The sequence below is a fragment of the Bombina bombina genome, chromosome 2 (genome assembly GCF_027579735.1).
Source record: "Bombina bombina isolate aBomBom1 chromosome 2, aBomBom1.pri, whole genome shotgun sequence".
NCBI classification, from domain to species: Eukaryota; Metazoa; Chordata; class Amphibia; order Anura; family Bombinatoridae; genus Bombina; species Bombina bombina.
The window spans coordinates 97616074-97642269 of NC_069500.1; the positions used below are offsets into that span (position 1 = coordinate 97616074).

General features: G+C 38.1%; 1 protein-coding gene across 1 annotated transcript in view; it reads right to left on the reverse strand.

Moving 5' to 3' along the window:
- Positions 1-26196, reverse strand: part of SLC45A2 (solute carrier family 45 member 2) — a 341881-nt gene that overhangs the window by 117252 nt on the left and 198433 nt on the right. Inside the window, exon 6 of the mRNA XM_053701186.1 lies at positions 5268-5473. Within this exon, the coding sequence (XP_053557161.1) occupies positions 5268-5473 (206 nt within the window). The remainder of the gene's footprint in view (positions 1-5267; positions 5474-26196) is intronic.

Consider the following 26196-nt stretch of genomic DNA (forward strand, 5'->3'; position numbering starts at 1 on the left):
TGATCTATAAAATAACTGAAAGACACAGTAATATTTTAGTAGTGAAATTAGGTTTATTGGATTAACAGAAAATGCGCAATATGCATCAAAACGAAATTAGACAAGTGCATAAATTTGGGCACCCTTGTCATTTTGTTGAATACCTGTAACTACCTAGTACTGATTAATTGGAACATACAATTGGTTTGGCGAGCCCATTAAGCCTTGTACTTCATAGAGAGGTGCATCCAATCATAAGAAAATGTATTTAAGGTGGCCAATTGCAAGTTGTTTTTCTCTTTGACTCTCCTCTGAAGAGTGGCAATATGGGGGCCTCAAAACATCTCTCAAATGACCTGAAAACAAAGATTGTTAAACATTATGGTTTAGGAGAAGGCTACAAAAAGCTATCGTAGAGATTTAAGCCATCAGTGTCCACTGTGAGGAACATAGTGAGGATATGGAAGACCACAGGCACAGTTCTTGTTAAGGCCAGAAGTAGCTGGCCAAGTAAAATATCGGAGAGGCAAAGGATGGAGAGAACAGTCAAAAACAGCCCACAGACCACCTCCAAAGACCTACAACATCAGATTGCGGCAGATAGTGTCACTGTGCATCGTTCAACAATTCAGCACACTTTGCACAAGGAGAAGCTGTATGGCAGAGTGATGCGGAAGAAGCCTTTTCTGCACACACACCACAAATGCACATTTGGACAAGCCAGCTTCATTTTGGAAGAAGGTGCTGTGGACTGATGAATCAAAGATTGAGTTATTTGGTCATAACAAGGGGTGTTATGGATGGCGGCAAAAAAACACGGAGTTCCAAGACAAACACTTGCTACCCACAGTAAAATTTGGTGGATGTTCCATCATGCTGTGGGGCTGTGTGGCCAGTGTCAGTACTGGGAATCTTGTTAAAGTTGAGGGCCGCATGGATTCTAAGCAATATCAGCAGATACTTGAGAATAATGTTGAGGAATCAGTCACAAAGTTTAAGTTATGCCGGGCCTGGATATTTCAACAAGACAATGACACAAAACACTGTAACACTGTACAATGTTCTGGAATCGCCATCCCAGTCCCCAGACCTAAATATCATTGAAAATCTGTGGGGTGATTTGAAGCGGGCTGTCCATGCTCGGCAACCATCAAACCTAACTGAACTGGAGATGTTTTGCAAGGAGGAATGGTCCAAAATACCTTCATCCAGAATCATTACAGGCTATAGGAAGCGTCTAGAGGCTGTTATTTCTGCTAAAGGAGGCTCTACTAAATATTGATGCAACATTTCTGTTGGGGTGCTCAAATTTATGCACCTGTCTAATTTTGTTTTGATGCATATTGCACATTTTCTGTTAATCCAATAAATCTCATTTCACTAATGAAATATTACTGTGTCCTTCAGTTATTTGATAGATCAAAATGAAATTGCTGACTTAAACACCCAATTATTTATAAATGAAAATCATGGAAATTGTCAGGGGTGCCTAAACTTTTGCATACGACTGTATATATATATATACACATACACACACACACACACACATGTATACACACACATGTATACACACATACATACACACACAGCTATACATTATATATATATATATATATATATATATATATATATATATACACATATATATATATACACACACATATACACACACATACAGTATATACATCTATACTATAATTGCGTTTGTAATGTCCGTCGGCAGTTGCTCACGCATCTTCAATGGAATGTTGGCAACGCAAAGTCAAAATGCTTCGCTGCATCCAGGTGGATTTTGAAAATGGCAGGGTGGTGAAAGAATCCACCTTTTTCTGAATACACCAGTGGATGCAGCAAAGGCAATCTGAGCATTATAAAAGCAAAAACTAACCGCCCGCATCAAGTATTAAAAAAAACAACCTAATCGCCCGCACTGTTTAAATAAAAATAAATACATTTTTAACCCCTAAACCGCCATCCACCACTAAAAAAAAACTTCGATTACAAAAAATAAAAAAGCTAACATTACACAAAAAAAAAACAAATTACCAAAGTTTAAAAAATTAAACCTAATTCCTATGAAAATAAAAAGCCCACCAAAGATAAACAGTTCTTTGACATTAAAAATACACAATGTCCCCCTAACAGAAAAAAACCCCACCCACCAAATCCCCCAAAATAAAAAACCTAGCACTAAAAAACCCTAAACTACCCATTGCCCTGAAAGGGGCATTTGGATGGGCATTGCCCTTAAAAGGGCATTTAGTGCCCAAAAAAACCTTAAGTTAAAAAACAAACATAAAAATTAAAATAATAAATAAAGTCAAAATAGTTACCCACAGGTCCTAAGGTCCTGGGGAGAAGATCTTCTTCCAGACAGGTCCATCATCTTCACCCACAGCGAAGGCGGTGCAGAGAGGATTTTCCCGATGTGGCGATCCTCTGAGGCGGAGATGGTCCTTGGCGGTGGTTTTCGGTGGCGTGGAGTTTCCTCTTCATGCGATCGTCTGCCGCACACTGAAGATTAAATCCAAGGTACCCGATATTTATTGGGGTACCTTGAAATTCCTATTGGCTGACATTTTCTCATCAGCCAATAGATTAGAGCAAGTGAAATCTTATTGGCTGGTGAGCAGCCAATAGGATTTTACTTGCTCTCATCCTATTGGCTGTTCACCAGGCAATAAGATTTCACTTGCTCTCATCCGATTGGCTAGTGTACAGTCAATAGGATGAGAGCAAGTGAAATCCTATTAGCTGTTCACCAACCGCCCTCATTAAGTATTAAAAAAAGAAACTAACGACCCGCATCAAGTATTAAGAAAATAAAATAACCGACTGCATCAAGTATTAAAAAAATAAAATAACCGCCTGCATCAAGTATTAAAAAAAATAATAATAGCCGCCCACATCAAGTATTTTAAAAAAAAAACAACCGAATCACCCGCACTGTTTTAATAAAAATTAATACATTTTTAACCCCTAAACTGCCATCCACCACTAAAAAAACTATTACAAAAAATAAAAAGCCTAACATTAAACACAAAAAAATTACGAAAGTTTAAAAAATTAAACCTAATCCCTATGAAAATAAAAAGCCCACCAAAGATAAAAAGCTCTTTTACATTCAAAATACACAAAGTCCCCCCTAACAGTAAAAAAAACCCCACCCACCAAATCCCCCCAAATAAAAAACCTAGCACTAAAAAAACTAAACTACCCATTGCCCTGAAAGGGCATTTGGATGGGCATTGCCCTTAAAAGGGCATTTAGCTCTTTTACAAAGTGCCCAAGTTAAAAAATTAAAAAAACATAAAAATTAAAAAAAAAACTAACACTAAAGCCCAAAATAGTTACCCACAGGTCCTGAAGTCCTGGGGAGAAGATCTTCTTCCAGACAGGTCCATCATCTTTATCCACAGCGAAGGCAATGCGGAGCGGAGATGTGAAGCGGTGCTTCACGATGTGGCGATCCTCGGAGGCGGAGATGGTCCTTTGCGGTGGTTTCCGGTGACGTGGAGGTTCCTCTTCATGTGATCGTCCGCCACACACTGAAGATTAAATCCAAGGTACCCCATATTTATTGGGGTACCATGAAATTCCTATTGGCTGACATTTTCTCATCAGCCAATAGGATTTTACTTGCTCTGATCCTATTGACTGTTCACCAGGCAATAAGAATTCACTTGCTCTCGTCCGATAGGCTAGTGTACAGCCAATAGGATGAAAGCAAGTGAAATCCTATTGGCTGTTCACCAACCAATAAGATTTCACTTGCTCTCATCCTATTGGCTGATGTGAAAATTTCAGCCAATAGGAATGCAAGGTACCCCTATTAATATGGGGTACCTCAGATTTAATCTTCAGTGTGCAGCGGACGATCGCATTAAGAGGAGCCTCCACGCCACCGAGCAGCACCGCCGTCGTGAACCACCGCCAAGGAACATCGCCGCCACTGAGGATCGCCACATCTGGAAACACCGCTCCGCATCTCTGCTCCATGCCACCTTTACTGTGGATGAAGATGATGGACCCATCTGGAAGAAGATCTTCTCTGCCGGACTTCAGGACCTGTGAGTATCTATTTGGGACTTTAGTGTTATTTAGTGTTATTTTTTAATTTAGGGTTTTGTAGGGCACTTTGTAAAATAGCAAAATGCCCTTTAAGGGGAATGCCCATCCTAAGGCCCTTTTCAGGGCAATGGGTAGTTAGGTTTTTTAGTGTTAGGTTTTTTATTTTGGGGGGGTTTGGTGGGTGGGGGGACTTTACGGTAAGGGGGGACTTTGTGTATTTTGAATGTAAAATAGCTGTTTATCTTGGGCAAAGCCCAGCAAAAAGCCCTTTTAAGGGCTACAGGTAGTTTATTCTTAGATTAGGGGGTGTTTTTATTTTGGTGGCCTTTTTATTTTCATAGGGATTAGGTTTAATTTTTTAAACTTTGGTAATTTGATTTTTTTATGTTCTGTAATATAAGCCTTTTTTATTTTTGTAACTTTAGTATTTTTTAATTTAGGTAATTTGTGTTAATTCAGGGGGTGTTAGGGGCTTAGTAATTTAATTAGTTATTTGTGTTGTGGGTTTTTGCGGTTTAAGGGGTTAATAGGTTGGTTAATTAGGTTTATTGCGTTCTGGCTGAGGGTTGGCGGCTTATAGGTTAATTGTTTGCCAGTTTTTAGCCATGGACAGTAATATGTAGCTTTTTCATATACTTTCAATATACTTAAAGTAGACATAATTTAAACAGGAGAAATTTTGTATTTATTTAGGACAATAGTTTGTCCAAATAGGGTGTGGCTATATCTGTAGTTTATTATATAGAAAATATTTTTGATATATTTAAGACAGTAGTCCATTAAAATTTTAGTACTGCAGCACCTGCAGCTTAAATATAAAAGAAGAGTGACAAAATAGGTTGTTTCTACATATATACATAAATATATATATATATATAAAAGTAATACTTTATATATTTTATGTTGTGTTTTGTGCAACTTTTTTTTAACCCTTACACTTTACGCTAGAACTTGAGGTGTGCTAAAACATTTTAAATTTGTTTGCACTCGAGAGCAACTATTTACTTTCAACTTGTAATATGCGCACTAGTTAGCAAATTTGCAATATTGCTTCTCGCGTCACATGCTAACAATAGTATGACACTAATCTGGCCCTAAGTGTTACCATTTTTTTAAGATTAGTCTCACTATTGTGTTATCTATAAATTATATATGCATTAGGGAAAACAAACTGTAAAATATATAGTGTTAAAGCTTGTCAGCGGATGACAACATACCTCCTCTTCTCTGTGATATTCTGCTATGAGATTGAAAGGCACTGTATACAAAGTACTTGACATGACTCCAAAGAGCGAACACAGCACTAATGTGGAATAGACATTGGGGAACAATCCAATCAGCCCTGTTCCCAATCCAAAGAGGAGATATCCAGTGAAATAAAGCCCCTTTAGTCCAATGTAAGGTAAAAGAATTTTCTGCAAATCTGGAAGAAAAAAATTAGTTTAAGAAAATCAATCACAGCATTTCTAAAATATGAACAGTCATATTAAATACAAAATTTTGCAATGGCTGACAAAAAGGGCTGCAATACAGTAATACACAGGGCTAAATTACAAGTGGCACGCTATTTAGTGCTCCCGCAAAACGCTTTTACTTTGCTACAAGTAAACTTTTTGCGTGTCAGGTTGTGCTCATATTACAAGTTGAAATTAAAATGTTTACATGCAAGTGAAACCCAAGAGTTGAACTTCAGATATCACAACGGTGTTAACGTATTCTACCCATAGGCCTCTATTTATCAAGGTCTGGCGGACCTGATCCGACAGTGCGGATCAGGTCCGCCAGACCTCGCTGAATACGGCGAGCAATACGCTCGCCGTATTCAGCATTGCACCAGCAGCTCACAAGAGCTGCTGGTGCAACGCCGCCCCCTGCAGACTCGCGGCCAATGGGCCACCAGCAGGGGGGTGTCAACCAACCCAAACGTACTTGATCGGGTTGATTTCCGGGGATGTCTGTCCGTCTGCTCAGAGCAGACGGACAGGTTATGGAGCAGCGGTCTTTGTGACAAGGTCCTAACAAGGGGGCATCAAGCTCCATTCGGAGTTTGATAGATAGGCCCCATTGGCTTCAATAGAGTGCAAAAACGTATAAAAAACCTAATTCTTATACTCATGCGCTAACCTCACACCATGTTAGAATTACAAAGTAAACCAGATATCAGATTCGCAATTTGCATACTTTAGAATCTTCACTTAGAAGAAAATGTTTATAAATACATACAGATGTGAACTCAAAGAGCACCAGGAATCAGAAACCTTGAGATTCATCACCACTTACAACTGCCAAAGTGAGAAACTAACAACAATAATTCAAAATCACTGGCACATTTTGAAAAGTGATGAGAAATTACAAGAAATATTACCAGACAAGCCCTCTTTTACATTCAGAAGGGCTAGAAACCTCACAGACAATCTGACTTCAAGTCACTTTTGTAGGAACGCAAAACAAAGCGCCTATCTATAAAGGTCCTATCCCCTGCGGACTCTGTAAAGTCTGCCAATATATGGTGAAAAAAGAAACAATTAAAGACAGATTTGACAACATTTGGAAAATTAAAACACTTATCAATTGTCAAAGCACTGACGTGATATACTGTCTATCATGTTCATGTGACATCAACTATATTGGCATAACTACCCGCAAACTAGGTACCAGAGTGACAGAGCATCTTAGTAATATACGTAATGAAAAAACGTAAATGAGAGGGCGCTAAAAGCTAAGAGAAACCAACACACTTAATCAGCATTAATTAGGCATCCATAATGAAGAAAACAATACACCAAGTAATTTAAAAGGTTTACTATCAAAAATAAATTGCACAATATGCGGGACGTCTCCCTGCAAAGGATAAATATTACAAATAAAATAAATCAAAAGAAAAGTACTATATGGAATACCACCCTAAAAATTAAAAAATGTAAAAATGAAAAAATATCAAAAATCAAAAAAACAAAAAACAAAAATCTAAAAAACAATATTGCTGGCTAAGAGAATATCCAATCAAAGGAAACGTCAAATGTTCCTCTTTGTTGCTGTGGGATCCAGTGTGTATCAGTGTTGGAAAACAAATGTTGCTGATTAGAAAGTGTCAATATAGTAGTTACTCCTTATGTTTGTATCAACTCTTCAAGTGTTAACACATATTGCAATTGTTTCCCATAATCTTATGTGTATGCCAAAATACTGTTTCAGTATATGCAGAATGTGCAGTAGGTGAAACTTTGTTTATAAAAAGGGTATATTTGGATCACTTCAGATAAATGAGTATTGACTCCGTGAGCCTTGTTCGATAGTCACTGATTATTAGTATTTGTATACACTTCTCACCTTAACAGCCTGCTGTATGTCAGTTTACTTAGCAAAAACGACTTATACTTTTTACCGGAACTTATCCTCGCCAAGCGCGATGACACTCTTGAACGGCTGTGTGCCAGATGATCGCTTGTGACAGGCAGCTTGGGGTAATACCGGAATCTTTTCCTCGCCAAGTTCAATGACAATCTTGAACGGCTGTGTATCAGATGACCACACTTGACAGGCAGCTGGGGTAATGCCGGAATCTTTTCTTCTCCGAAACCGTTACCTCTCCAGTCAGCGTCTTTCGAGATTTTCACCTCCGTTGGTTATATGCAGCTGTAGCAAAAGGGTAATCAGCTGAGCTGATATTGTGAAGCAACCTCCGCTCTTAGCGTATTTCACGCGCGGGTAATCTACTAGGTACCTAGTTGTAAGTTCTTGACAGGGTCAGCAACTCTCTTTCTCTACGCGTTTCACCCGTGTAGATGGGCTTTCTCAAGATGACAGTTGCTCCCGGAACTCATGTTTAAAAATCCGCTGCTGTGTTTCGATTGGATGATCATTTTCCTCAATTAGATCTTAAGGTGAGTTGCTTGTTAAGGTGGTATGTAGAGATCCAGAGCAAAACTTTTTTGCTGCAACATTTGAATATTAGTCATTTAAAGGAGTTTCTATAAGTTTTTACTGGCCCCAGAGAATTTCGATTATTTGACATGGGTTATATCCGTACATTAAAGTTTTTCTTCAAAATACTATTTGAAGTATAAAGTGCAAAATGCATTAACAGAAAAACATTATTAGGGTGGTATATTCCATTAGGTGGTATTCCATAGTTTAAACAAATTACTCTAAATTTACTCCATAGTTTAAACAAATTACTCTAAATAAAAGGAGTTAGTAATCAGATTGTACTCTGTATTCTTTACTGGCTTCTAAATGTGATATCTTTTATGGACTTTATTTATTAGAATTTGTTCTCCTGGAGGTACATTTTAAGATGTATAGCAGTACTGTTAAATTGTCCATGCCTAGCTTTGTCATAAAATTGTGTTTTTTTGTTTTTTTCTTCTGTAGTACATATTATTAGAAATTTGGGAGAATTAGTTGTATATAAAAAACAGTAGATGTGGATTGGTCACTTTGGGCTTATACTTCACATATAGTCTATAATTTTGGGGGGTCTCTCTTGCTTTTAGACTCCTAGAAATGGTGATAGGTCCATTTCTGAATTCAGACCTCTTGGATGGAGGGTGTCAAATTGATATATAAGCTCAGATTCCTTCCTTAATAACTTTTTTTCAAAATTGCCCCCTCTCCAGTCTCCTCTCACTATATGTATACCCCAAAATTTGAAGTGTTGCAGACTATTATTGTGGGTTTCCCTAAAATGCTTATAGAGATGGGTATCCAGATTACCCTTTTCGATGTTGCAGAGATGCTCTCTAATCCTATCTCGTAGCATTCTAGTGGTTTCACCAATATAAAATAAATTACAAGAGCATTTAACCCCTTAACGACCGAGGACGTGCAGGGTACGTCCTCAAAAAAAAGGCAGTTAATGCCTGAGAACGTACCCTGCACGTCCTCGGTTTGGAAAGCAGCTGGAAGCGATCCTGCTCGCTTCCAGCTGCTTTCCGGTTATTGCAGTGATGCCTCGATATGGAGGCATCCTGCAATAACTTTTTTAAGCCATCCGGTGCAGAGAGAGCCACTCTGTGGCCCTCTCTGCACCGGAGATCGGTGGTTCCCTGCGTTGGTGGGTGGGAGCCGGACCGGGAGGCGGGTGGCGGCCATCGATGGCCCTGGTTATGTGCAGGGGGGGCGGGATCGTGGGCGGGGATGAGCGGGGGGCGCGCGTGCACGGGGGGGCGGGGGCGGGCGCGTGCACGGGGAGGGAGCGGGTGGGAACCGCTACACTACAGAAAATGTGTTAGCAAAAATGTTTAAATGCCCTAATATTTGTTAAAAAAAAAAAGATCAGCAAGGTGGTGGGGGTTTGTCTGTGTGGGGGGGGAAGCTACACTACAGAAAAAAGACAAATAAATATAAAAAAGCCCTTTTTTTTTGCAAACTGGGTACTGGCAGACAGCTGCCAGTACCCAAGATGGCCCCCAATGAGGCAGAGGGGATGGTCAGAGAGCGGTTTTGGGGGGGATCAGGGAGGTTGGGGGCTAAGGGGGGGATCCTACACCCTAGCATATGTAAATATGCTAAAAAAATTTTATTTATTTTTAAAAAAACCCTTTTATTTTAGTACTGGCAGACTTTCTGCCAGTACTTAAGATGGCGGGGACAATTGTGGGGTGGGGGAGGGAAGGGAGCTGTTTGGGAGGGATCAGGGGGTGGGATGTGTCAGGTGGGAGGCTGATCTCTACACTAAAGCTAAAATTAATCCTGCAAGCTCCCTACAAACTCCCTAATTAACCCCTTCACTGCTAGCCAGAATACACGTGTGAGGCGCAGCAGGATTTAGCGGCCTTCTAATTACCAGAAAGCAACGCCAAAGTCATATATGTCTGCTATTTCTGAACAAAGGGGATCCCAGACAAGTATTTACAACCATTTGTGCCATAATTGCACAAGCTGTTTGTAAATTATTTCAGTGAGAAACCTAAAATTGTGAAAAATTTAACTTTTTTTTCAATTTGATCGCATTTGGCGGTGAAATGGTGGCATGAAATATACCAAAATGTGCCTAGATCAATACTTGGGGTTGTCTACTATACTACACTAAAGCTAAAATTAACCCTACAAGCTCCCTAAAAGCTCCCTAATTAACCCCTTAACTGCTGGGCATAATACACTTGTGGTGCGCAGTGGCATTTAGCGGCCTTCTAATTACCAAAAAGCAACGCCAAAGCCATATATGTCTGCTATTTCTGAACAAAGGGGATCCCAGAGAAGAATTTACAACCATTTATGCCATAATTGCACAAGTTGTTTGTAAATAATTTCAGTGAGAAACCAAAAGTTTGTGAAAAAATTTGTGAAAAAGTGAACGATTTTTTGTATTTGATCGCATTTGGCGGTGAAATGGTGGTATGAAATATACCAAAATTGTCCTAGATCAATACTTTGGGATGTCTACTAAAAAAAAATATATACATGTCAAGGGATATTCAGGGATTCCTGAAAGATATTAGTGTTCTAATGTAACTAGCGCTAATTTTGGAAAAAAGTGGTTTGGAAATAGCAAAGTGCTACTTGTATTTATGGCCCTATAACTTGCACAAAAAGCAAAGAACATGTAAACATTGGGTATTTCTAAACTCAGGACAAAATTTTGAAACTATTTAGCATGGGTGTTTTTTGGTGGTTGTAGATATGTAACAGATTTTGGGGGTCAAAGTTAGAAAAAGTGTGTTTTTTTCAATTTTTCCTCATATTTTATATTTTTTTTTATAGTAAATTATAAGATATGATGAAAATAATGGTATCTTTAGAAAGTCCATTTAGTGGCGAGAAAAACGGTATATAATATGTGTGGGTACAGTAAATGAGTAAGAGGAAAATTACAGCTAAACACAAACACCGCAAAAATGTAAAAATAGCCTTGGTCCCAAACGGACAGAAAATGGAAAAGTGCTGTGGTCATTAAGGGGTTAATAAGGTATATCACCCCTTTTTGTGAACATCTAATAATGTCTTTAATGTTGTAATCTTCTCCTGTTCTTTTTATATGAACCTTGCTACTTTTATTGCTGTATCTGCAAGCCCTACATAGATGACAGGGGAAGAACCCTTTTAAATTGTGGCCTTGTAAATCTCGATCAATTAGACTAGTGCCCTCTTTCTTTAGTTCACTTGGTGCCAAAATTTGTTTTAAGTTTTTTGCTTTCCTAAATATAATTTTTTGTTTATAAGCTACCATATCTCCTATTAGAGGATCTTTTTTGACTATGTGCCAATGTCTATTGATTGCTTTCCTTATTGCTTGATGGTTTTCACTATAGTCAGTAATGAATGCTACATTGTATTCATTATTATCAGTTTGGACATTGGACATATTTTTATCTTTATATTGTAGAAGAGTGCTTCTTTCTGTTGTTGCTGCTCTATTAATGGCTCCTTCCAGTTCTTGCTCTGAATAGCCCCTATCATGGAATCTTTGTTGCAAGATATTAGTCTGTGTCTGGAAATCAATTTGTCTAGAGCAATTTTTCTTAATTCTAAGAAATTGTCCTGTTGGTATATTTTCGAGCTGGAGATAGTATTTCCCATTAAATTCGAAGTAGTTATTCTCTAAAATAAATTTTATCCCTTTCAGGATAAATTGACTTAGCTGTGTACTGACATTGGCATCTTTACTGAGAATGTTTTCCACAGCTTGTATGCCTTTATTGTGGTCTATAACTGTATACAATGAGGTAACATCACTTGTGGCGAGAATAAAGTTATCCTCCCATCTAATATTTTGGCACCAAGTGAACTAAAGAAAGAGGGCACTAGTCTAATTGATCGAGATTTACAAGGCCACAATTTAAAAGGGTTCTTCCCCTGTCATCTATGTAGGGCTTGCAGATACAGCAATAAAAGTAGCAAGGTTCATATAACAAGAACAGGAGAAGATTACAACATTAAAGACATTATTAGATGTTCACAAAAAGGGGTGATATACCTTATTAAATGCTCTTGTAATTTATTTTATATTGGTGAAACCACTAGAATGCTACGAGATAGGATTAGAGAGCATCTCTGCAACATCGAAAAGGGTAATCTGGATACCCATCTCTATAAGCATTTTAGGGAAACCCACAATAATAGTCTGCAACACTTCAAATTTTGGGGTATACATATAGTGAGAGGAGACTGGAGAGGGGGCAATTTTGGAAAAAAAGTTATTAAAGAAGGAATCTGAGCTTATATATCAATTTGACACCCTCCATCCAAGAGGTCTGAATTCAGAAATGGACCTATCACCATTTCTAGGAGTCTAAAAGCAAGAGAGACCCCCCAAAATTATAGACTATATGTGAAGTATAAGCCCAAAGTGACCAATCCACATCTACTGTTTTTTATATACAACTAATTCTCCCAAATTTCTAATAATATGTACTACAGAAGAAAAAAACAAAAAAACACAATTTTATGACAAAGCTAGGCATGGACAATTTAACAGTACTGCTATACATCTTAAAATGTACCTCCAGGAGAACAAATTCTAATAAATAAAGTCCATAAAAGATATCACATTTAGAAGCCAGTAAAGAATACAGAGTACAATCTGATTACTAACTCCTTTTATTTAGAGTAATTTGTTTAAACTATGGAGTAAATTTAGAGTAATTTGTTTAAACTATGGAATACCACCTAATGGAATATACCACCCTAATAATGTTTTTCTGTTAATGCATTTTGCACTTTATACTTCAAATAGTATTTTGAAGAAAAACTTTAATGTACGGATATAACCCATGTCAAATAATCGAAATTCCCTGGGGCCAGTAAAAACTTATAGAAACTCCTTTAAATGACTAATATTCAAATGTTGCAGCAAAAAAGTTTTGCTCTGGATCTCTACATACCACCTTAACAAGCAACTCACCTTAAGATCTAATTGAGGAAAATGATCATCCAATCGAAACACAGCAGCGGATTTTTAAACATGAGTTCCGGGAGCAACTGTCATCTTGAGAAAGCCCATCTACACGGGTGAAACGCGTAGAGAAAGAGAGTTGCTGACCCTGTCAAGAACTTACAACTAGGTACCTAGTAGATTACCCGCGCGTGAAATACGCTAAGAGCGGAGGTTGCTTCACAATATCAGCTCAGCTGATTACCCTTTTGCTACAGCTGCATATAACCAACGGAGGTGAAAATCTCGAAAGACGCTGACTGGAGAGGTAACGGTTTCAGAGAAGAAAAGATTCCGGCATTACCCTAGCTGCCTGTCAAGTGTGGTCATCTGATACACAGCCGTTCAAGATTGTCATCGAACTTGGCGAGGAAAAGATTCCGGTATTACCCCAAGCTGCCTGTCACAAGCGATCATCTGGCACACAGCCGTTCAAGAGTGTCATCGCGCTTGGCGAGGATAAGTTCCGGTAAAAAGTATAAGTCGTTTTTGCTAAGTAAACTGACATACAGCAGGCTGTTAAGGTGAGAAGTGTATACAAATACTAATAATCAGTGACTATCGAACAAGGCTCACGGAGTCAATACTCATTTATCTGAAGTGATCCAAATATACCCTTTTTTATAAACAAAGTTTCACCTACTGCACATTCTGCATATACTGAAGCAGTATTTTGGCATACACATAAGATTATGGGAAACAATTGCAATATGTGTTAACACTTGAAGAGTTGATACAAACATAAGGAGTAACTACTATATTGACACTTTCTAATCAGCAACATTTGTTTTCCAACACTGATACACACTGGATCCCACAGCAACAAAGAGGAACATTTGACGTTTCCTTTGATTGGATATTCTCTTAGCCAGCAATATTGTTTTTTAGATTTTTGTTTTTTGTTTTTTTGATTTTTGATATTTTTTCATTTTTACATTTTTTAATTTTTAGGGTGGTATTCCATATAGTACTTTTCTTTTGATTTATTTTATTTGTAATATTTATCCTTTGCAGGGAGACGTCCCGCATATTGTGCAATTTATTTTTGATAGTAAACCTTTTAAATTACTTGGTGTATTGTTTTCTTCATTATGGATGCCTAATTAATGCTGATTAAGTGTGTTGGTTTCTCTTACCTTTTAGCGCCCTCTCATTTACGGTTTTTGTTGAGTTTTATAATTTTGCCATCTAGGGGAGGTGGCAGGAGAGTGGCTTAGATAAACCTTTGGATTTTAGCGCTGTATTATTCTTTTCTATTCCTAATATACGTAATGCCCAGAAAGACCTTGATAAGGGCAAACAAATTACGAGTGTTGCTAGGCACTTTCTCAGACATCACATAGGCAAACCTTTAACTTTCAAATGTTGGGGATTAGAACAACTTAAGTCAGGTATAAGAGGAGGGAACTGTGAAAGAATCCTACTCCAAAAGGAGACTAATTGGATTTTTAAACTAAACACTGTAATGCCCAATGGCATGAACGAAGCAAATAACTATTGGGTATTTCTGTAAAATCATAGTATAATCTCTTTTGGTCCATATGCCCATGTATATTATCATTCTCTCTACAGTGTGTCTTAATTGTGGCAACTAATCTTCATATTACAAAGTTATTCTATAATACCGCCATATAAAAAGACTTGATGTCTAGTACTTGATATCTCATGTAAGAATATACACAGTACGATTATCACCAAATCTGCAACTTTTGTCCACTATACTGACTATATGCTATATGATGGCTATGTAGATCATTCAAGACTAGCAGAGGGTATAAAAAGGTTAATGTATTTCAACAATAAGTATCATAATCAATGTATAGCATTATATATCTCATGAGAGTGTAAGGGGAGGTATAATATATGGAATTATAAGTGAGAGGTTCTATCCCAGCTGGATTATGGGACTCGGATATAATATTGGATGTATATTATATTACGATTTTGGAATACTCACTACGATCAGATTAATTTGCCACTAAATTGTGCTGCCTACTATACATTAACTAACATTTCAGCATTATACCAACTAATGGACAGTGTTAGTGTGAAATTAGCTCCCTTTGTATGTATAGAGAACCCCAAATCTGATTGTAGATATTGACAAGCTATAAGTGCTCAGAGAAGATAGTCACTCACACAATAAGCAATGGGCGTTTCATCCGCACCATATACACCCATAGGAGCACAGAATGAATACAATCTACTAATATGGCTATCTGATGTGCATAATAATGAACCACACAAAGACGAGATACGACTGGTTGAGATACACTAATATGCCACATTTTAATTCTGTTTCTTGGGGAATCTATATAACAAAGGAGCGACACTGTCCACACACATTGATTATTGACTACACACAGGGTCACTGACTTATCATTGCAACCACTGATTCTCCTTATTCTAGCACAATCCAATATTGTGTTAATCATATGACTATATGTTAGTAATTTACATCCAAAACATGTGTACCTTAACAATACGAGTCTATGTCAGCAATAACAGAGTAAAAGTAATCCGAATGTGTCATCACATCTTAGTTATGGAACGCACCTAAGACATTTGGTGACATCATAGCACAAACCCCACAATGTATTACTAGGAATGTGGGCTAGAAATAGTATGATGAGCCCCAAATCAGTTTTGAGATGTCAGTGACATACACAGTTTACGATAACATTAAGAGGATACCACCCCCGGCCTTACGACACCGACAAACCACGCTTCTGAGAGCAGTTTTTACACGCCCCTAGGATATAGGAACACTTTTGATTTGACACACAGGGGGGCCGGATAGGCAAATGTTAGCACCAATTGGATAAACAACCTTTTTGTTATGATTGGTAGATGGGAGGGCGTTGTTTGGCTAGGTACCCTCCGATTGGCTGAATATCGGTTTGATAATGTATAAGACAAGGTGGCACCCGGGCTTCAGTTTGCCTACTTCTAAACATTGACAAAGGCTGCCCAGACAGCCAAAACGCATTTGTTACTGAATACACACTTTTTCATGTCTTTCACCTCTGACACCTGATGCCGACTGCTGCAGATATCGGCCAGGAAACAAGGAGGGGGATTTTAGATATTTAATTTTTTTTTTGGTGTTGTTCACTTGGAGAGTATTTATTATCTCTTTTAATTAGAATTAAAGTATATAGTTCTTAATAATCATCGCTACTCCTTAAATAGGGAAGAGTGCTTTAATAAACCCCCACTTTGGTTAGACCTATTCCAACTTCCTGTGCTTATATCAGTTATTACTGGGGGGTAGCACCGGACTAAGAGTCCATTATTCCCTTACACACACTTGTAAGTAGTGCCAGCTTTTTGAAATTATACATGTACACACACACACATAAATATATATATATATATATATATATATATATATATATATAAGATTTTTCATGTTTCAAGGTATTTGACTGCAAAGGGCTCCAATGTGTATGTGGTTGTGTGTGTGTGTGTGTGTGTGTATATATATATATATATATATATATATTTATTTATGTGTGTGTATATTTATGTATATATGTATCTAAAAACATATACACACATATAAATTCATCTGCGCACACACACACATTTTATATATATATATATATATATATATATATATATATATATATATATATATATATATATATACACACATACACACACACACACACATCAAGGAAAAAACATAATTTATGTAAGAACTTACCTGATAAATTCATTTCTTTCATATTAGCAAGAGTCCATGAGCTAGTGACGTATGGGATATACATTCCTACCAGGAGGGGCAAAGTTTCCCAAACCTTAAAATGCCTATAAATACACCCCTCACCACACCCACAAATCAGTTAAACGAATAGCCAAGAAGTGGGGTGATAAGAAAAAAGTGTGAAAGCATATAAAATAAGGAATTGGAATAAGTGTGCTTTATACAAAAAAATCATAACCACCACAAAAAGGTTGGGCCTCATGGACTCTTGCTAATATGAAAGAAATGAATTTATCAGGTAAGTTCTTACATAAATTATGTTTTCTTTCATGTAATTAGCAAGAGTCCATGAGCTAGTGACGTATGGGATAATGACTATCCAAGATGTGGATCTTTCCACGCAAGAGTCACTAGAGAGGGAGGGATAAAATAAAGACAGCCAATTCCTGCTGAAAATAATCCACACCCAAAATAAAGTTTAATAAAAACATAAGCAGAAGATTCAAACTGAAACCGCTGCCTGAAGTACTTTTCTACCAAAAACTGCTTCAGAAGAAGAAAACACATCAAAAATGGTAGAATTTAGTAAAAAAATGCAAAGAGGACCAAGTTGCTGCTTTGCAAATCTGATCAACCGAAGCTTCATTCCTAAACGCCCAGGAAGTAGAAACTGACCTAGTAGAATGAGCTGTAATCCTATGAGGCAGAGTTTTACCTGACTCGACATAGGCATGATGAATTAAAAGATTTCAACCAAGATGCCAAAGAAATGGCAGAAGCTTTCTAACCTTTTCTAGAACCGGAAAAGATGACAAATAGACTAGAAGTCTTTCGGAAAGACTTAGTAGCTTCAACATAATATTTCAAAGCTCTAACAACATCCAAAGAATGCAACGATTTCTCCTTAGAATTCTTAGGATTAGGACATAATGAAGGAACCACAATTTCTCTACTAATGTTGTTGGAATTCACAACCTTAGGTAAAAATTGAAAAGAAGTTCGCAACACCGCCTTATCCTGATGAAAAATCAGAAAAGGAGACTCACAAGAAAGAGCAGATAATTCAGAAACTCTTCTGGCAGAAGAGATCGCTAAAAGGAACAAAACTTTCCAAGAAAGTAATTTAATTGTCCAAAGAATGCATGGGTTCAAAAGGAGGAGCTTGAAGAGCCCCCAGAACCAAATTCAAACTCCAAGGAGGAGAAATTGACTTAACAGGTTTTATACGAACCAAAGCTTGTACAAAACAATGAATATCAGGAAGGCTAGCAATCTTTCTGAGAAAAAGAACAGAAAGAGCAGAGATTTGTCCTTTCAAGGAACTTGCGGACAAACCCTTATCTAAACCATCCTGAAGAAACTGTAAAATTCTCGGTATTCTAAAAGAATGCCAAGAAAAATGATGAGAAAGACACCAAGAAATATGTCTTCCAGACTCTATAATATATCTCTCTAGATACAGATTTACGAGCCTGTAACATAATATTAATCACAGAGTCAGAGAAACTTCTTTGACCAAGAATCAAGCGTTCAATCTCCATACCTTTAAATTTAAGGATTGAGATCCTGATGGAAAAAAGGACCTTGTGACAGAAGGTCTGGTCTTAACGTAAGAGTCCACGGTTGGCAAGAGGCCATCCGGACAAGATCCGCATACCAAAACCTGTGAGGCCATGCCGGGGCTACCAGCAGAACAAACGAGCATTCCTTCAGAATCTTGGAGATTACTCTTGGAAGAAGAACTAGAGGCGGAAAGATATAGGCAGGATGATACTTCCAAGGAAGTGATAATGTATCCACTGCCTCCGCCTGAGGATCCCGGGATCTGGACAGATACCTGGGAAGTTTCTTGTTTAGATGAGACGCCATCGGATCTATTTCTGGAAGTTCCCACATTTGAACAATCTGAAGAAATACCTCTGGGTGAAGAGACCAGTCGCCCGGATGTAACGTTTGGCGGCTGAGATAATCCGCTTCCCAATTGTCTATACCTGGGATATGAACCGCAGAAATTAGACAGGAGCTGGATTCCGCCTAAACCAGAATTCGAGACACTTCTTTCATAGCCAGAGGACTGTGAGTCCCTCCTTGATGATTGATGTATGCCACAGTTGTGACATTGTCTGTCTGAAAACAAATGAACGATTCTCTCTTCAGAATAAGCCAAGACTGAAGAGCTCTGAAAATTGCACAGAGTTCCAAAATATTGATCGGTAATCTCACCTCCTGAGATTCCCAAACTCCTTGTGCCGTCAGAGATCCCCATACAGCTCCCCAACCTGTAAGACTTGCATCTGTTGAAAATACAGTCCAGGTCAGAAGAAAAAAAGAAGCCCCCTGAATTAAACGATGGTGATCTGTCCACCACGTCAGAGAGTGTCGTACAATCGGTTTTAAAGATATTGATTGAGATATCTTTGTGTAATCCCAGCACTATTGGTTCAGCATACAGAGCTGGAAAGGTCGCATGTGAAAATGAGCAAAGGAGATCGCGTCCGATGCAGCAGACATAAGACCTAAAATTTCCATGCATAAGGCAACCAAAAGGAATGATTGTGACTGAAGGTTTTGACAAGCTGATATCAATGTTAGACATCTCTTGTCCGAAAAAGACAGAGTCATGGACACCGAATCTATATGGAAACCTAAAGCGGTTACCCTTGTCTGAGGAATCAATGAACTTTTTGGTAAATTGATCCTTCAACCATGATCTTGAAGAAACAACACAAGTCGATTCGTATGAGATTCTGCTAAATGTGAAGACTGAGCACATACCAAGATATCGTCCAAATAAGGAAATACCAATACCCTGTTCTCTGAATACAGACAGAAGGGCACCGAGAACCTTTGTAAAAATTCTTGGAGCTGATGCTAGGCCAAACGGTAGAGCCACAAACTGGTAATGCTTGTCTAGAAAAGAGAATCTCAGAAACCGATAGTGATCTGGATGAATCAGAATATGCAGATATGCATCCTGTAAATCTAATGCAGACATATAATGCCCTTGCTGAACAAAAGGCAGGATAGTCCTTACAGTTACCATCTTGAATGTTGGTATCCTTACATAATGATTCAATATTGACAGATCCGGAACTGGTCTGAAGGATTTGACCTTCTTTGGTACAATAAAGAGATTAAATAAAACCCCAGCCCCATGTTCCAGAACTGGAACTGGCATAATTACTCCAGCCAACTCTAGATCTGAAACACATTTCAGAAATGCATGAGCCTTTGCTGGGTTTACTGGGACACTGGAAAGAAAAAAAAAATCTCTTGCAGGAGGCCTTAACTTGAAGCCAATTCTGTACCCTTCTGAAACTATGTTCCGAAAAACAGAGATTGTGAACGGAATTGATCCAAATTTCTTTGAAAAAAACATAATCTGCCCCCGTACCAGCTGAGCTGGAATGAGGGCCGCACCTTCATGTGGACCTAGGAGCTGGCTTGGGTTTCTATAAGGCTTGGATATATTCCAAACTGGAGAAGGTTACCAAACTGATATTGCTCCTGAGGATGAAGGATCAGGCTTTTGTTCCTTGTTGTGATGAAAGGAACGAAAACGATTATTAGACCTAAATTCACCTTTAGATTTTTTATCCTGTGGTAAAAAAGTTCCCTTCTCTCCAGTAACAGTTGAGATAAAAGAATCCAACTAATAATTGAATAATTTATTACCCTGGAAAGAAAGGGATAGCAAAGATGACTTAGAAGACATATCAGCATTCCAAGTTTTAAGCCATAAAGCTCTTCTAGCTAAAATAGCTAGAGACATATACCTGACATCAACTCTAATGATATCAAAAGATGGCATCACAAATAAAATAATTAGCATGTTATAGAAATGCAAATGATAATTATGATCTGTTATTTGTTGCGCTAAAGTTTCTAACAAAAAAAGTTGAAGCTGCAGTAACATCCGCTAAGGATATAGCAGGTCTAAGACGATTACCTGAACACAAGTAAGCTTTTCTTAGAAAGGATTCAATTTTCCTATCTAAAGGATCTTTAGCAGGAGTAGAGACAGCCCCATTAATCTTAGGGATTTTGTCCCAAAACTCTAATCTGTCAGATGGCACAGGATATAATTGCTTAAAAACGTTTTTAGAAGGAGTAAATGAATTACCCAAAATATTCCACTCCCTGGAAATTACTTCAGAAATAGCACCAGGGACAGGAAACACTTCTGGAATAACTACAGGAGATTCAGAAACCTTATTTAAACGTTTTAGATTTAGTATCAAGAGGACCAGAATCCTCAATTTCTAATGCAATTAATACTTCTTTAAATAAAGAACAAATAATTCCATCTTGAACAAATACGAAGATTTATCAGCATCAACCTCTGAGACAGAAACCTCTGAACCAGAAGAACCATTATCAGTATCAGAATGATGATGTTCATTTTAAAAATTCATCTGAAAAAAGAGAAGTTTTAAAAGACTTTTATGTATACTAGAAGGAAAAATAACAGACATAGCCTTCTTAATGGATTTAGAAACAAAATCTCTTATGTTATCAGGAACACTCTGAGTATTAGATGTTGACGAAAAAGCAACAGGTAATGTAATAGTACTAAAGGAAATTTTATCTGCATTAACAAGTTTGTCATGACATTCAATACAAACAACAGCTGGAGGAACAGATACCAAAAGTTTATATCAGATACACTTAGCTTTGGTAGCTCCAGCACCGGGCAGCGATTTTCCTGAAGTATCTTCTGACTCAGTTGCAACGTGGAACATCTTGCAATATGTAATAGAAAAAAACAACATATAAAGCAAAATAGATCAAATTCCTTAAATGACAGTTTCAGGAATGGGAAAAAATGCCAGTGAACAAGCTTCTAGCAACCAGAAGCAAATAAATAAAGAGACTTAAATAATGTGGAGACAACAATGACGCCCATATTTTTTAGCGCCAAAAATGACGCCCACATTATTTGGCGCCTAAATGCTTTTGGCGCCAAAAATGACGCCACATCCGGAACGCCGACACTTTTGGCGCAAAAGAACGTCAAAAAATGACGCAACTTCCGGCGACACGTATGACGCCGGAAACAGAAAAAAAAATTTGCGCCAAAAAAGTCCGCGCCAAGAATGACGCAATAAAATGAAGCATTTTCAGCCCCCGCTAGCCTAACAGCCCACAGGAAAAGTGAAAATTTTTTAAGGTAAGAAAAAATGATTGATTCAAATGCATTATCCCAAATATGAAACTGACTGATTGAAAATAAGGAATGTTGAACATCCTGAGTCAAGGCAAATAAATGTTTGAATACATATATTTAGAACTTTATAAAAAAGTGCCCAACCATAGCTTAGAGTGTCACAGAAAATAAGACTTACTTACCCCAGGACACTCATCTACATATAGCAGATAGCCAAACCAGTACTGAAACGAGAATCAGCAGAGGTAATGGTATATATATATATAAGAGTATATCGTCGATCTGAAAAGGGAGGTAAGAGATGAATCTCTACGACCGATAACAGAGAACCTATTAAATAGACCCCGTAGAAGGAGATCATTGCATTCAAATAGGCAATACTCTCCTCACATCCCTCTGACATTCACTGCACGCTGAGAGAAAAACCGGGCTCCAACCTGCTGCGGAGCGCATATCAACGTAGAATCTAGCACAAACTTACTTCACCACCTCCATAGGAGGCAAAGTTTGTAAAACTGATTTGTGGGTGTGGTGAGGGGTGTATTTATAGGCATTTTAAGGTTTGGGAAACTTTGCCCCTCCTGGTAGGAATGTATATCCCATACGTCACTAGCTCATGGACTCTTGCTAATTACATGAAAGAAACATAATTTATGTAAGAACTTACCTGATAAATTCCTTTCTTTCATATTAGCAAGAGTCCATGACCTAGTGACGTATGGGATATACATTCATACCAGGAGGGGAAAAGTTTCCCAAACCTTAAAATGACTATAAATACACCCCTCACCACACCCACAATTCAGTTTAACGAATAGCCAAGAAGTGGGGTGATAAAAAAAGGAGCGAAAGCATCAAAAAAATTTAAGGAATTGGAATAATTGTGCTTTATACAAAAAAATAACCACCACAAAAAAAGGGTGGGTCTCATGGACTCTTGCTAATATGAAAGAAAGGAATTTATCAGGTAAGTTCTTACATAAATTATGTTTTCTTTCATGTAATTAGCAAGAGTCCATGAGCTAGTGACGTATGGGATAGTAGATACCCAAGATATGGAACTTCCACGCAAGAGTCACTAGAGAGGGAGGGATAAAATAAAGACAGCCAATTCCGCTGAAAAAAAGAATCCACAACCCAAATCAAAAAGTTTTAATCTTATAATGAAAAAAAATTAAATTATAAGCAGACGAATCAAACAGAAACAGCTGCCTGAAGTACTTTTCTACCAAAAACTGCTTCAGAAGAAGAAAACACATCAAAATGGTAGAATTTAGCAAAAGTATGCAAAGAAGACCAAGTTGCTGCTTTACAAATCTGATCAACAGAAGCTTCATTCCTAAAAGGCCAGGAAGTAGAGACTGACCTAGTAGAATGAGCTGTAATCCTTTGAGGCGGGGGCCTACCAGACTCCACATAAGCAAGATGAATCAAAGACTTTAGCCAAGATGCCAAAGAAATGGCAGAAGCCTTCTGACCTTTCCTGGAACCAGAAAAGATAACAAATAGACTAGAAGTCTTTCTAAAATCTTTAGGAGGTTCAACATAATATTTTAAAGCTCTAACTACATCCAACGAATGTAATGACCTTTCCTTAGAATTCTTAGGATTAGGACATAATGAAGGGACAACAATTTCTCTACTAATGTTGTTAGAATTCACAACCTTAGGCAAAAATTGAAATGAAGTCCGCAACACCACCTTATCCTGATGAAAAATCAGAAAAGGAGATTCACAAGAAAGAGCATATAACTCAGAGACTCTTCTGGCAGAAGAGATAACTAAAAGGAACAATACTTTCCAGGAAAGTAATTTAATGTCCAGAGAATGCATAGGCTCAAACGGAGGAGCTTGTAAAGCTGACAAAACCAAATTAAGACTCCAAGGAGGAGAGATTGGCTTAATGACAGGTTTGATACGTACCAAAGCCTGTACAAAACAATGAATATCAGGAGGATGAGCAATCTTTATGTGAAAAAGAAAAGAAAGAGCAGATATTTGTCCTTTCAAGGAACTTTCAGACAAACCTTTATCCAAACCATCCTGAAGAAATTGTAAAATTCTAGGAATTCTGAAAGAATGCCATGAGAATTTATGAGAAGAACACCAAGAGATGTAAGTCTTCCAAACCCGATAATAAATCTTTCTAGAGACAGATTTTCGAGCCTGTAACATAGTATTAATTACTGAGTCAGAGAAATCTCTATGACTAAGAATTAAGCGTTCAATTTCCATACCTTTAAATTTAATGATCTGAGATCCTGATGGAAAAAAGGACCTTGAGATAGAAGGTCTGGTCTTAACGGAAGTGTCCAAGGTTGGCAACTGGCCATCCGAATGAGCTCCACAAACCAAAACCTGTGTGGCCATGCTGGAGCCACCAGCAGTACACATGAGCGCTCCATTAGAATTTTGGGGAATACTTTCGGAAGAAGAACTAGAGGCGGAAAGATATAAGCAGGATGATAATTCCAAGGAATTGATAACACATCCACTGCTTCCGCCTGAGGATCCCGAGATCTGGATAGATACCTGGGAAGTTTCTTGTTCAGATGAGAGGCCATCAGATCTATTTCTGGGAGACCCCAGATTTGCACAATCTGTAGAAAAACCTCTGGATGAAGGGGCCATTCGCCCGGATGTAACGTCTGGCGACTGAGATAATCCGCTTCCCAATTGTCTACACCTGGGATGTGAACCGCAGAAATTAGACAGGAGCTGGATTCTGCCCATACCAGTATCCAAGATACTTCTCTCATAGCTTGAGGACTGTGAGTCCCACCTTGATGATTGACATATGCCACGTTTGTGACATTGTCTGTTTGAAAACAAATAAACGATTCTCTCTTTAGAAGAGGCCAGAACTGAAGAGCTCTGAAAATCGCACGGAGTTCCAAAATGTTTATTGGTAATCTCGCCTCCTGAGATTCCCAAACCCCCTGCGCTGTCAGAGATCCCCATACAGTTCCCCAACCTGAAAGACTCGCATCTGTTGAGATCACAGTCCAGGTTGGACGAACAAAAGAGGCCCCTTTTATTAAACGATGGTGATCCATCCACCAAGTTAGAGATGATGGAACATTGGGATTTAAGGATATTTTTTGTGATATCCTTGTATAATCCCTGCACCACTGGTTCAGCATACAAAGCTGAAGTGGTCTCATATGAAAACGAGCAAAAGGGATCGCGTCTGAAGCAGCAGTCATGAGACCTAAAATCTCCATGCATAATGCTACCGAAGGGAACAATTGAGACTGAAGGTTTCGAAAGTCTGAAACCAATTTCAGATGTCTCTTTTCTGTCAGAGACAGAGTCATGGACACTGAATCTATTTGGAAACCTAAAAAGGTTACTCTTGTCTGAGGAATCAAAGAACTTTTTGGTAAATTGATCCTCCAACCATGTCTTTGAAGAAACAACACAAGTTGATTTGTGTGAGATTCTGCAGAATGTAAAGTCTGAGCGAGTACCAAGATATCGTCCAAATAAGGAAATACTGCAATACCCTGTTCTCTGATTGCAGAGAGAAGGGCACCTAGAACCTTTGAAAAGATTCTTGGCGCAGTTGCTAGACCGAATGGAAGGGCAATAAACTGGTAATGTTTGTCTAGAAAAGAGAATCTCAGAAACTGGTGGTTATCTGAGTGAATAGGAATATGCAGGTATGCATCCTGTAAATCTATTGTAGACATATAATTCCCTTGCTGAACAAAAGGCAGAATAGTTCTTATAGTCACCATTTTGAATGTTGGTATCCTTATATACCGATTCAATATTTTTAAATCCAGAACTGGTCTGAAAGAATTCTCTTTCTTTGGCACAATGAATATATTTGAATAAAACCCCAGACCCTGTTCCAGAACTGGAACTGGCATAATTACCCCAGCTAACTCTAGGTCTGAAACACATTTCAGAAACGCCTGAGCCTTCACTGGGTTTACCGGAATGCGTGAGAGAAAAAATCTTCTCACAGGTGGTCTTACCTTGAAACTTATTCTGTATCCTAGAGAAACAATGTTCTGAATCCAAGGATTGTGAAAAGAATTGCTCCAAACATCTTTGAAAAATCGTAACCTGCCCCCTACCAGCTGTTCTGGAATGAGGGCCGCACCTTCATGCGGATTGAGGAGCAGGTTTTGACTTTCTGAAAGGCTTGGATTTATTCCATACTGGATTAGGTTTCCAACCGGAAACCGTTCCTTTAGGAGAAGGGTCAGGCTTTTGCTCTCTATTTTGACGAAAGGAACAAAAACGATTAGCAGCCCTAAAATTACTTTTGGATTTTTTACCCTGGGGCAAAAAAGCACCCTTCCCTCCAGTAACAGTTGAAATTATCAAATCAAACTGAGAACCAAACAATTTATTACCTTGGAAGGAGAGAGAAAGCAAAGTTGA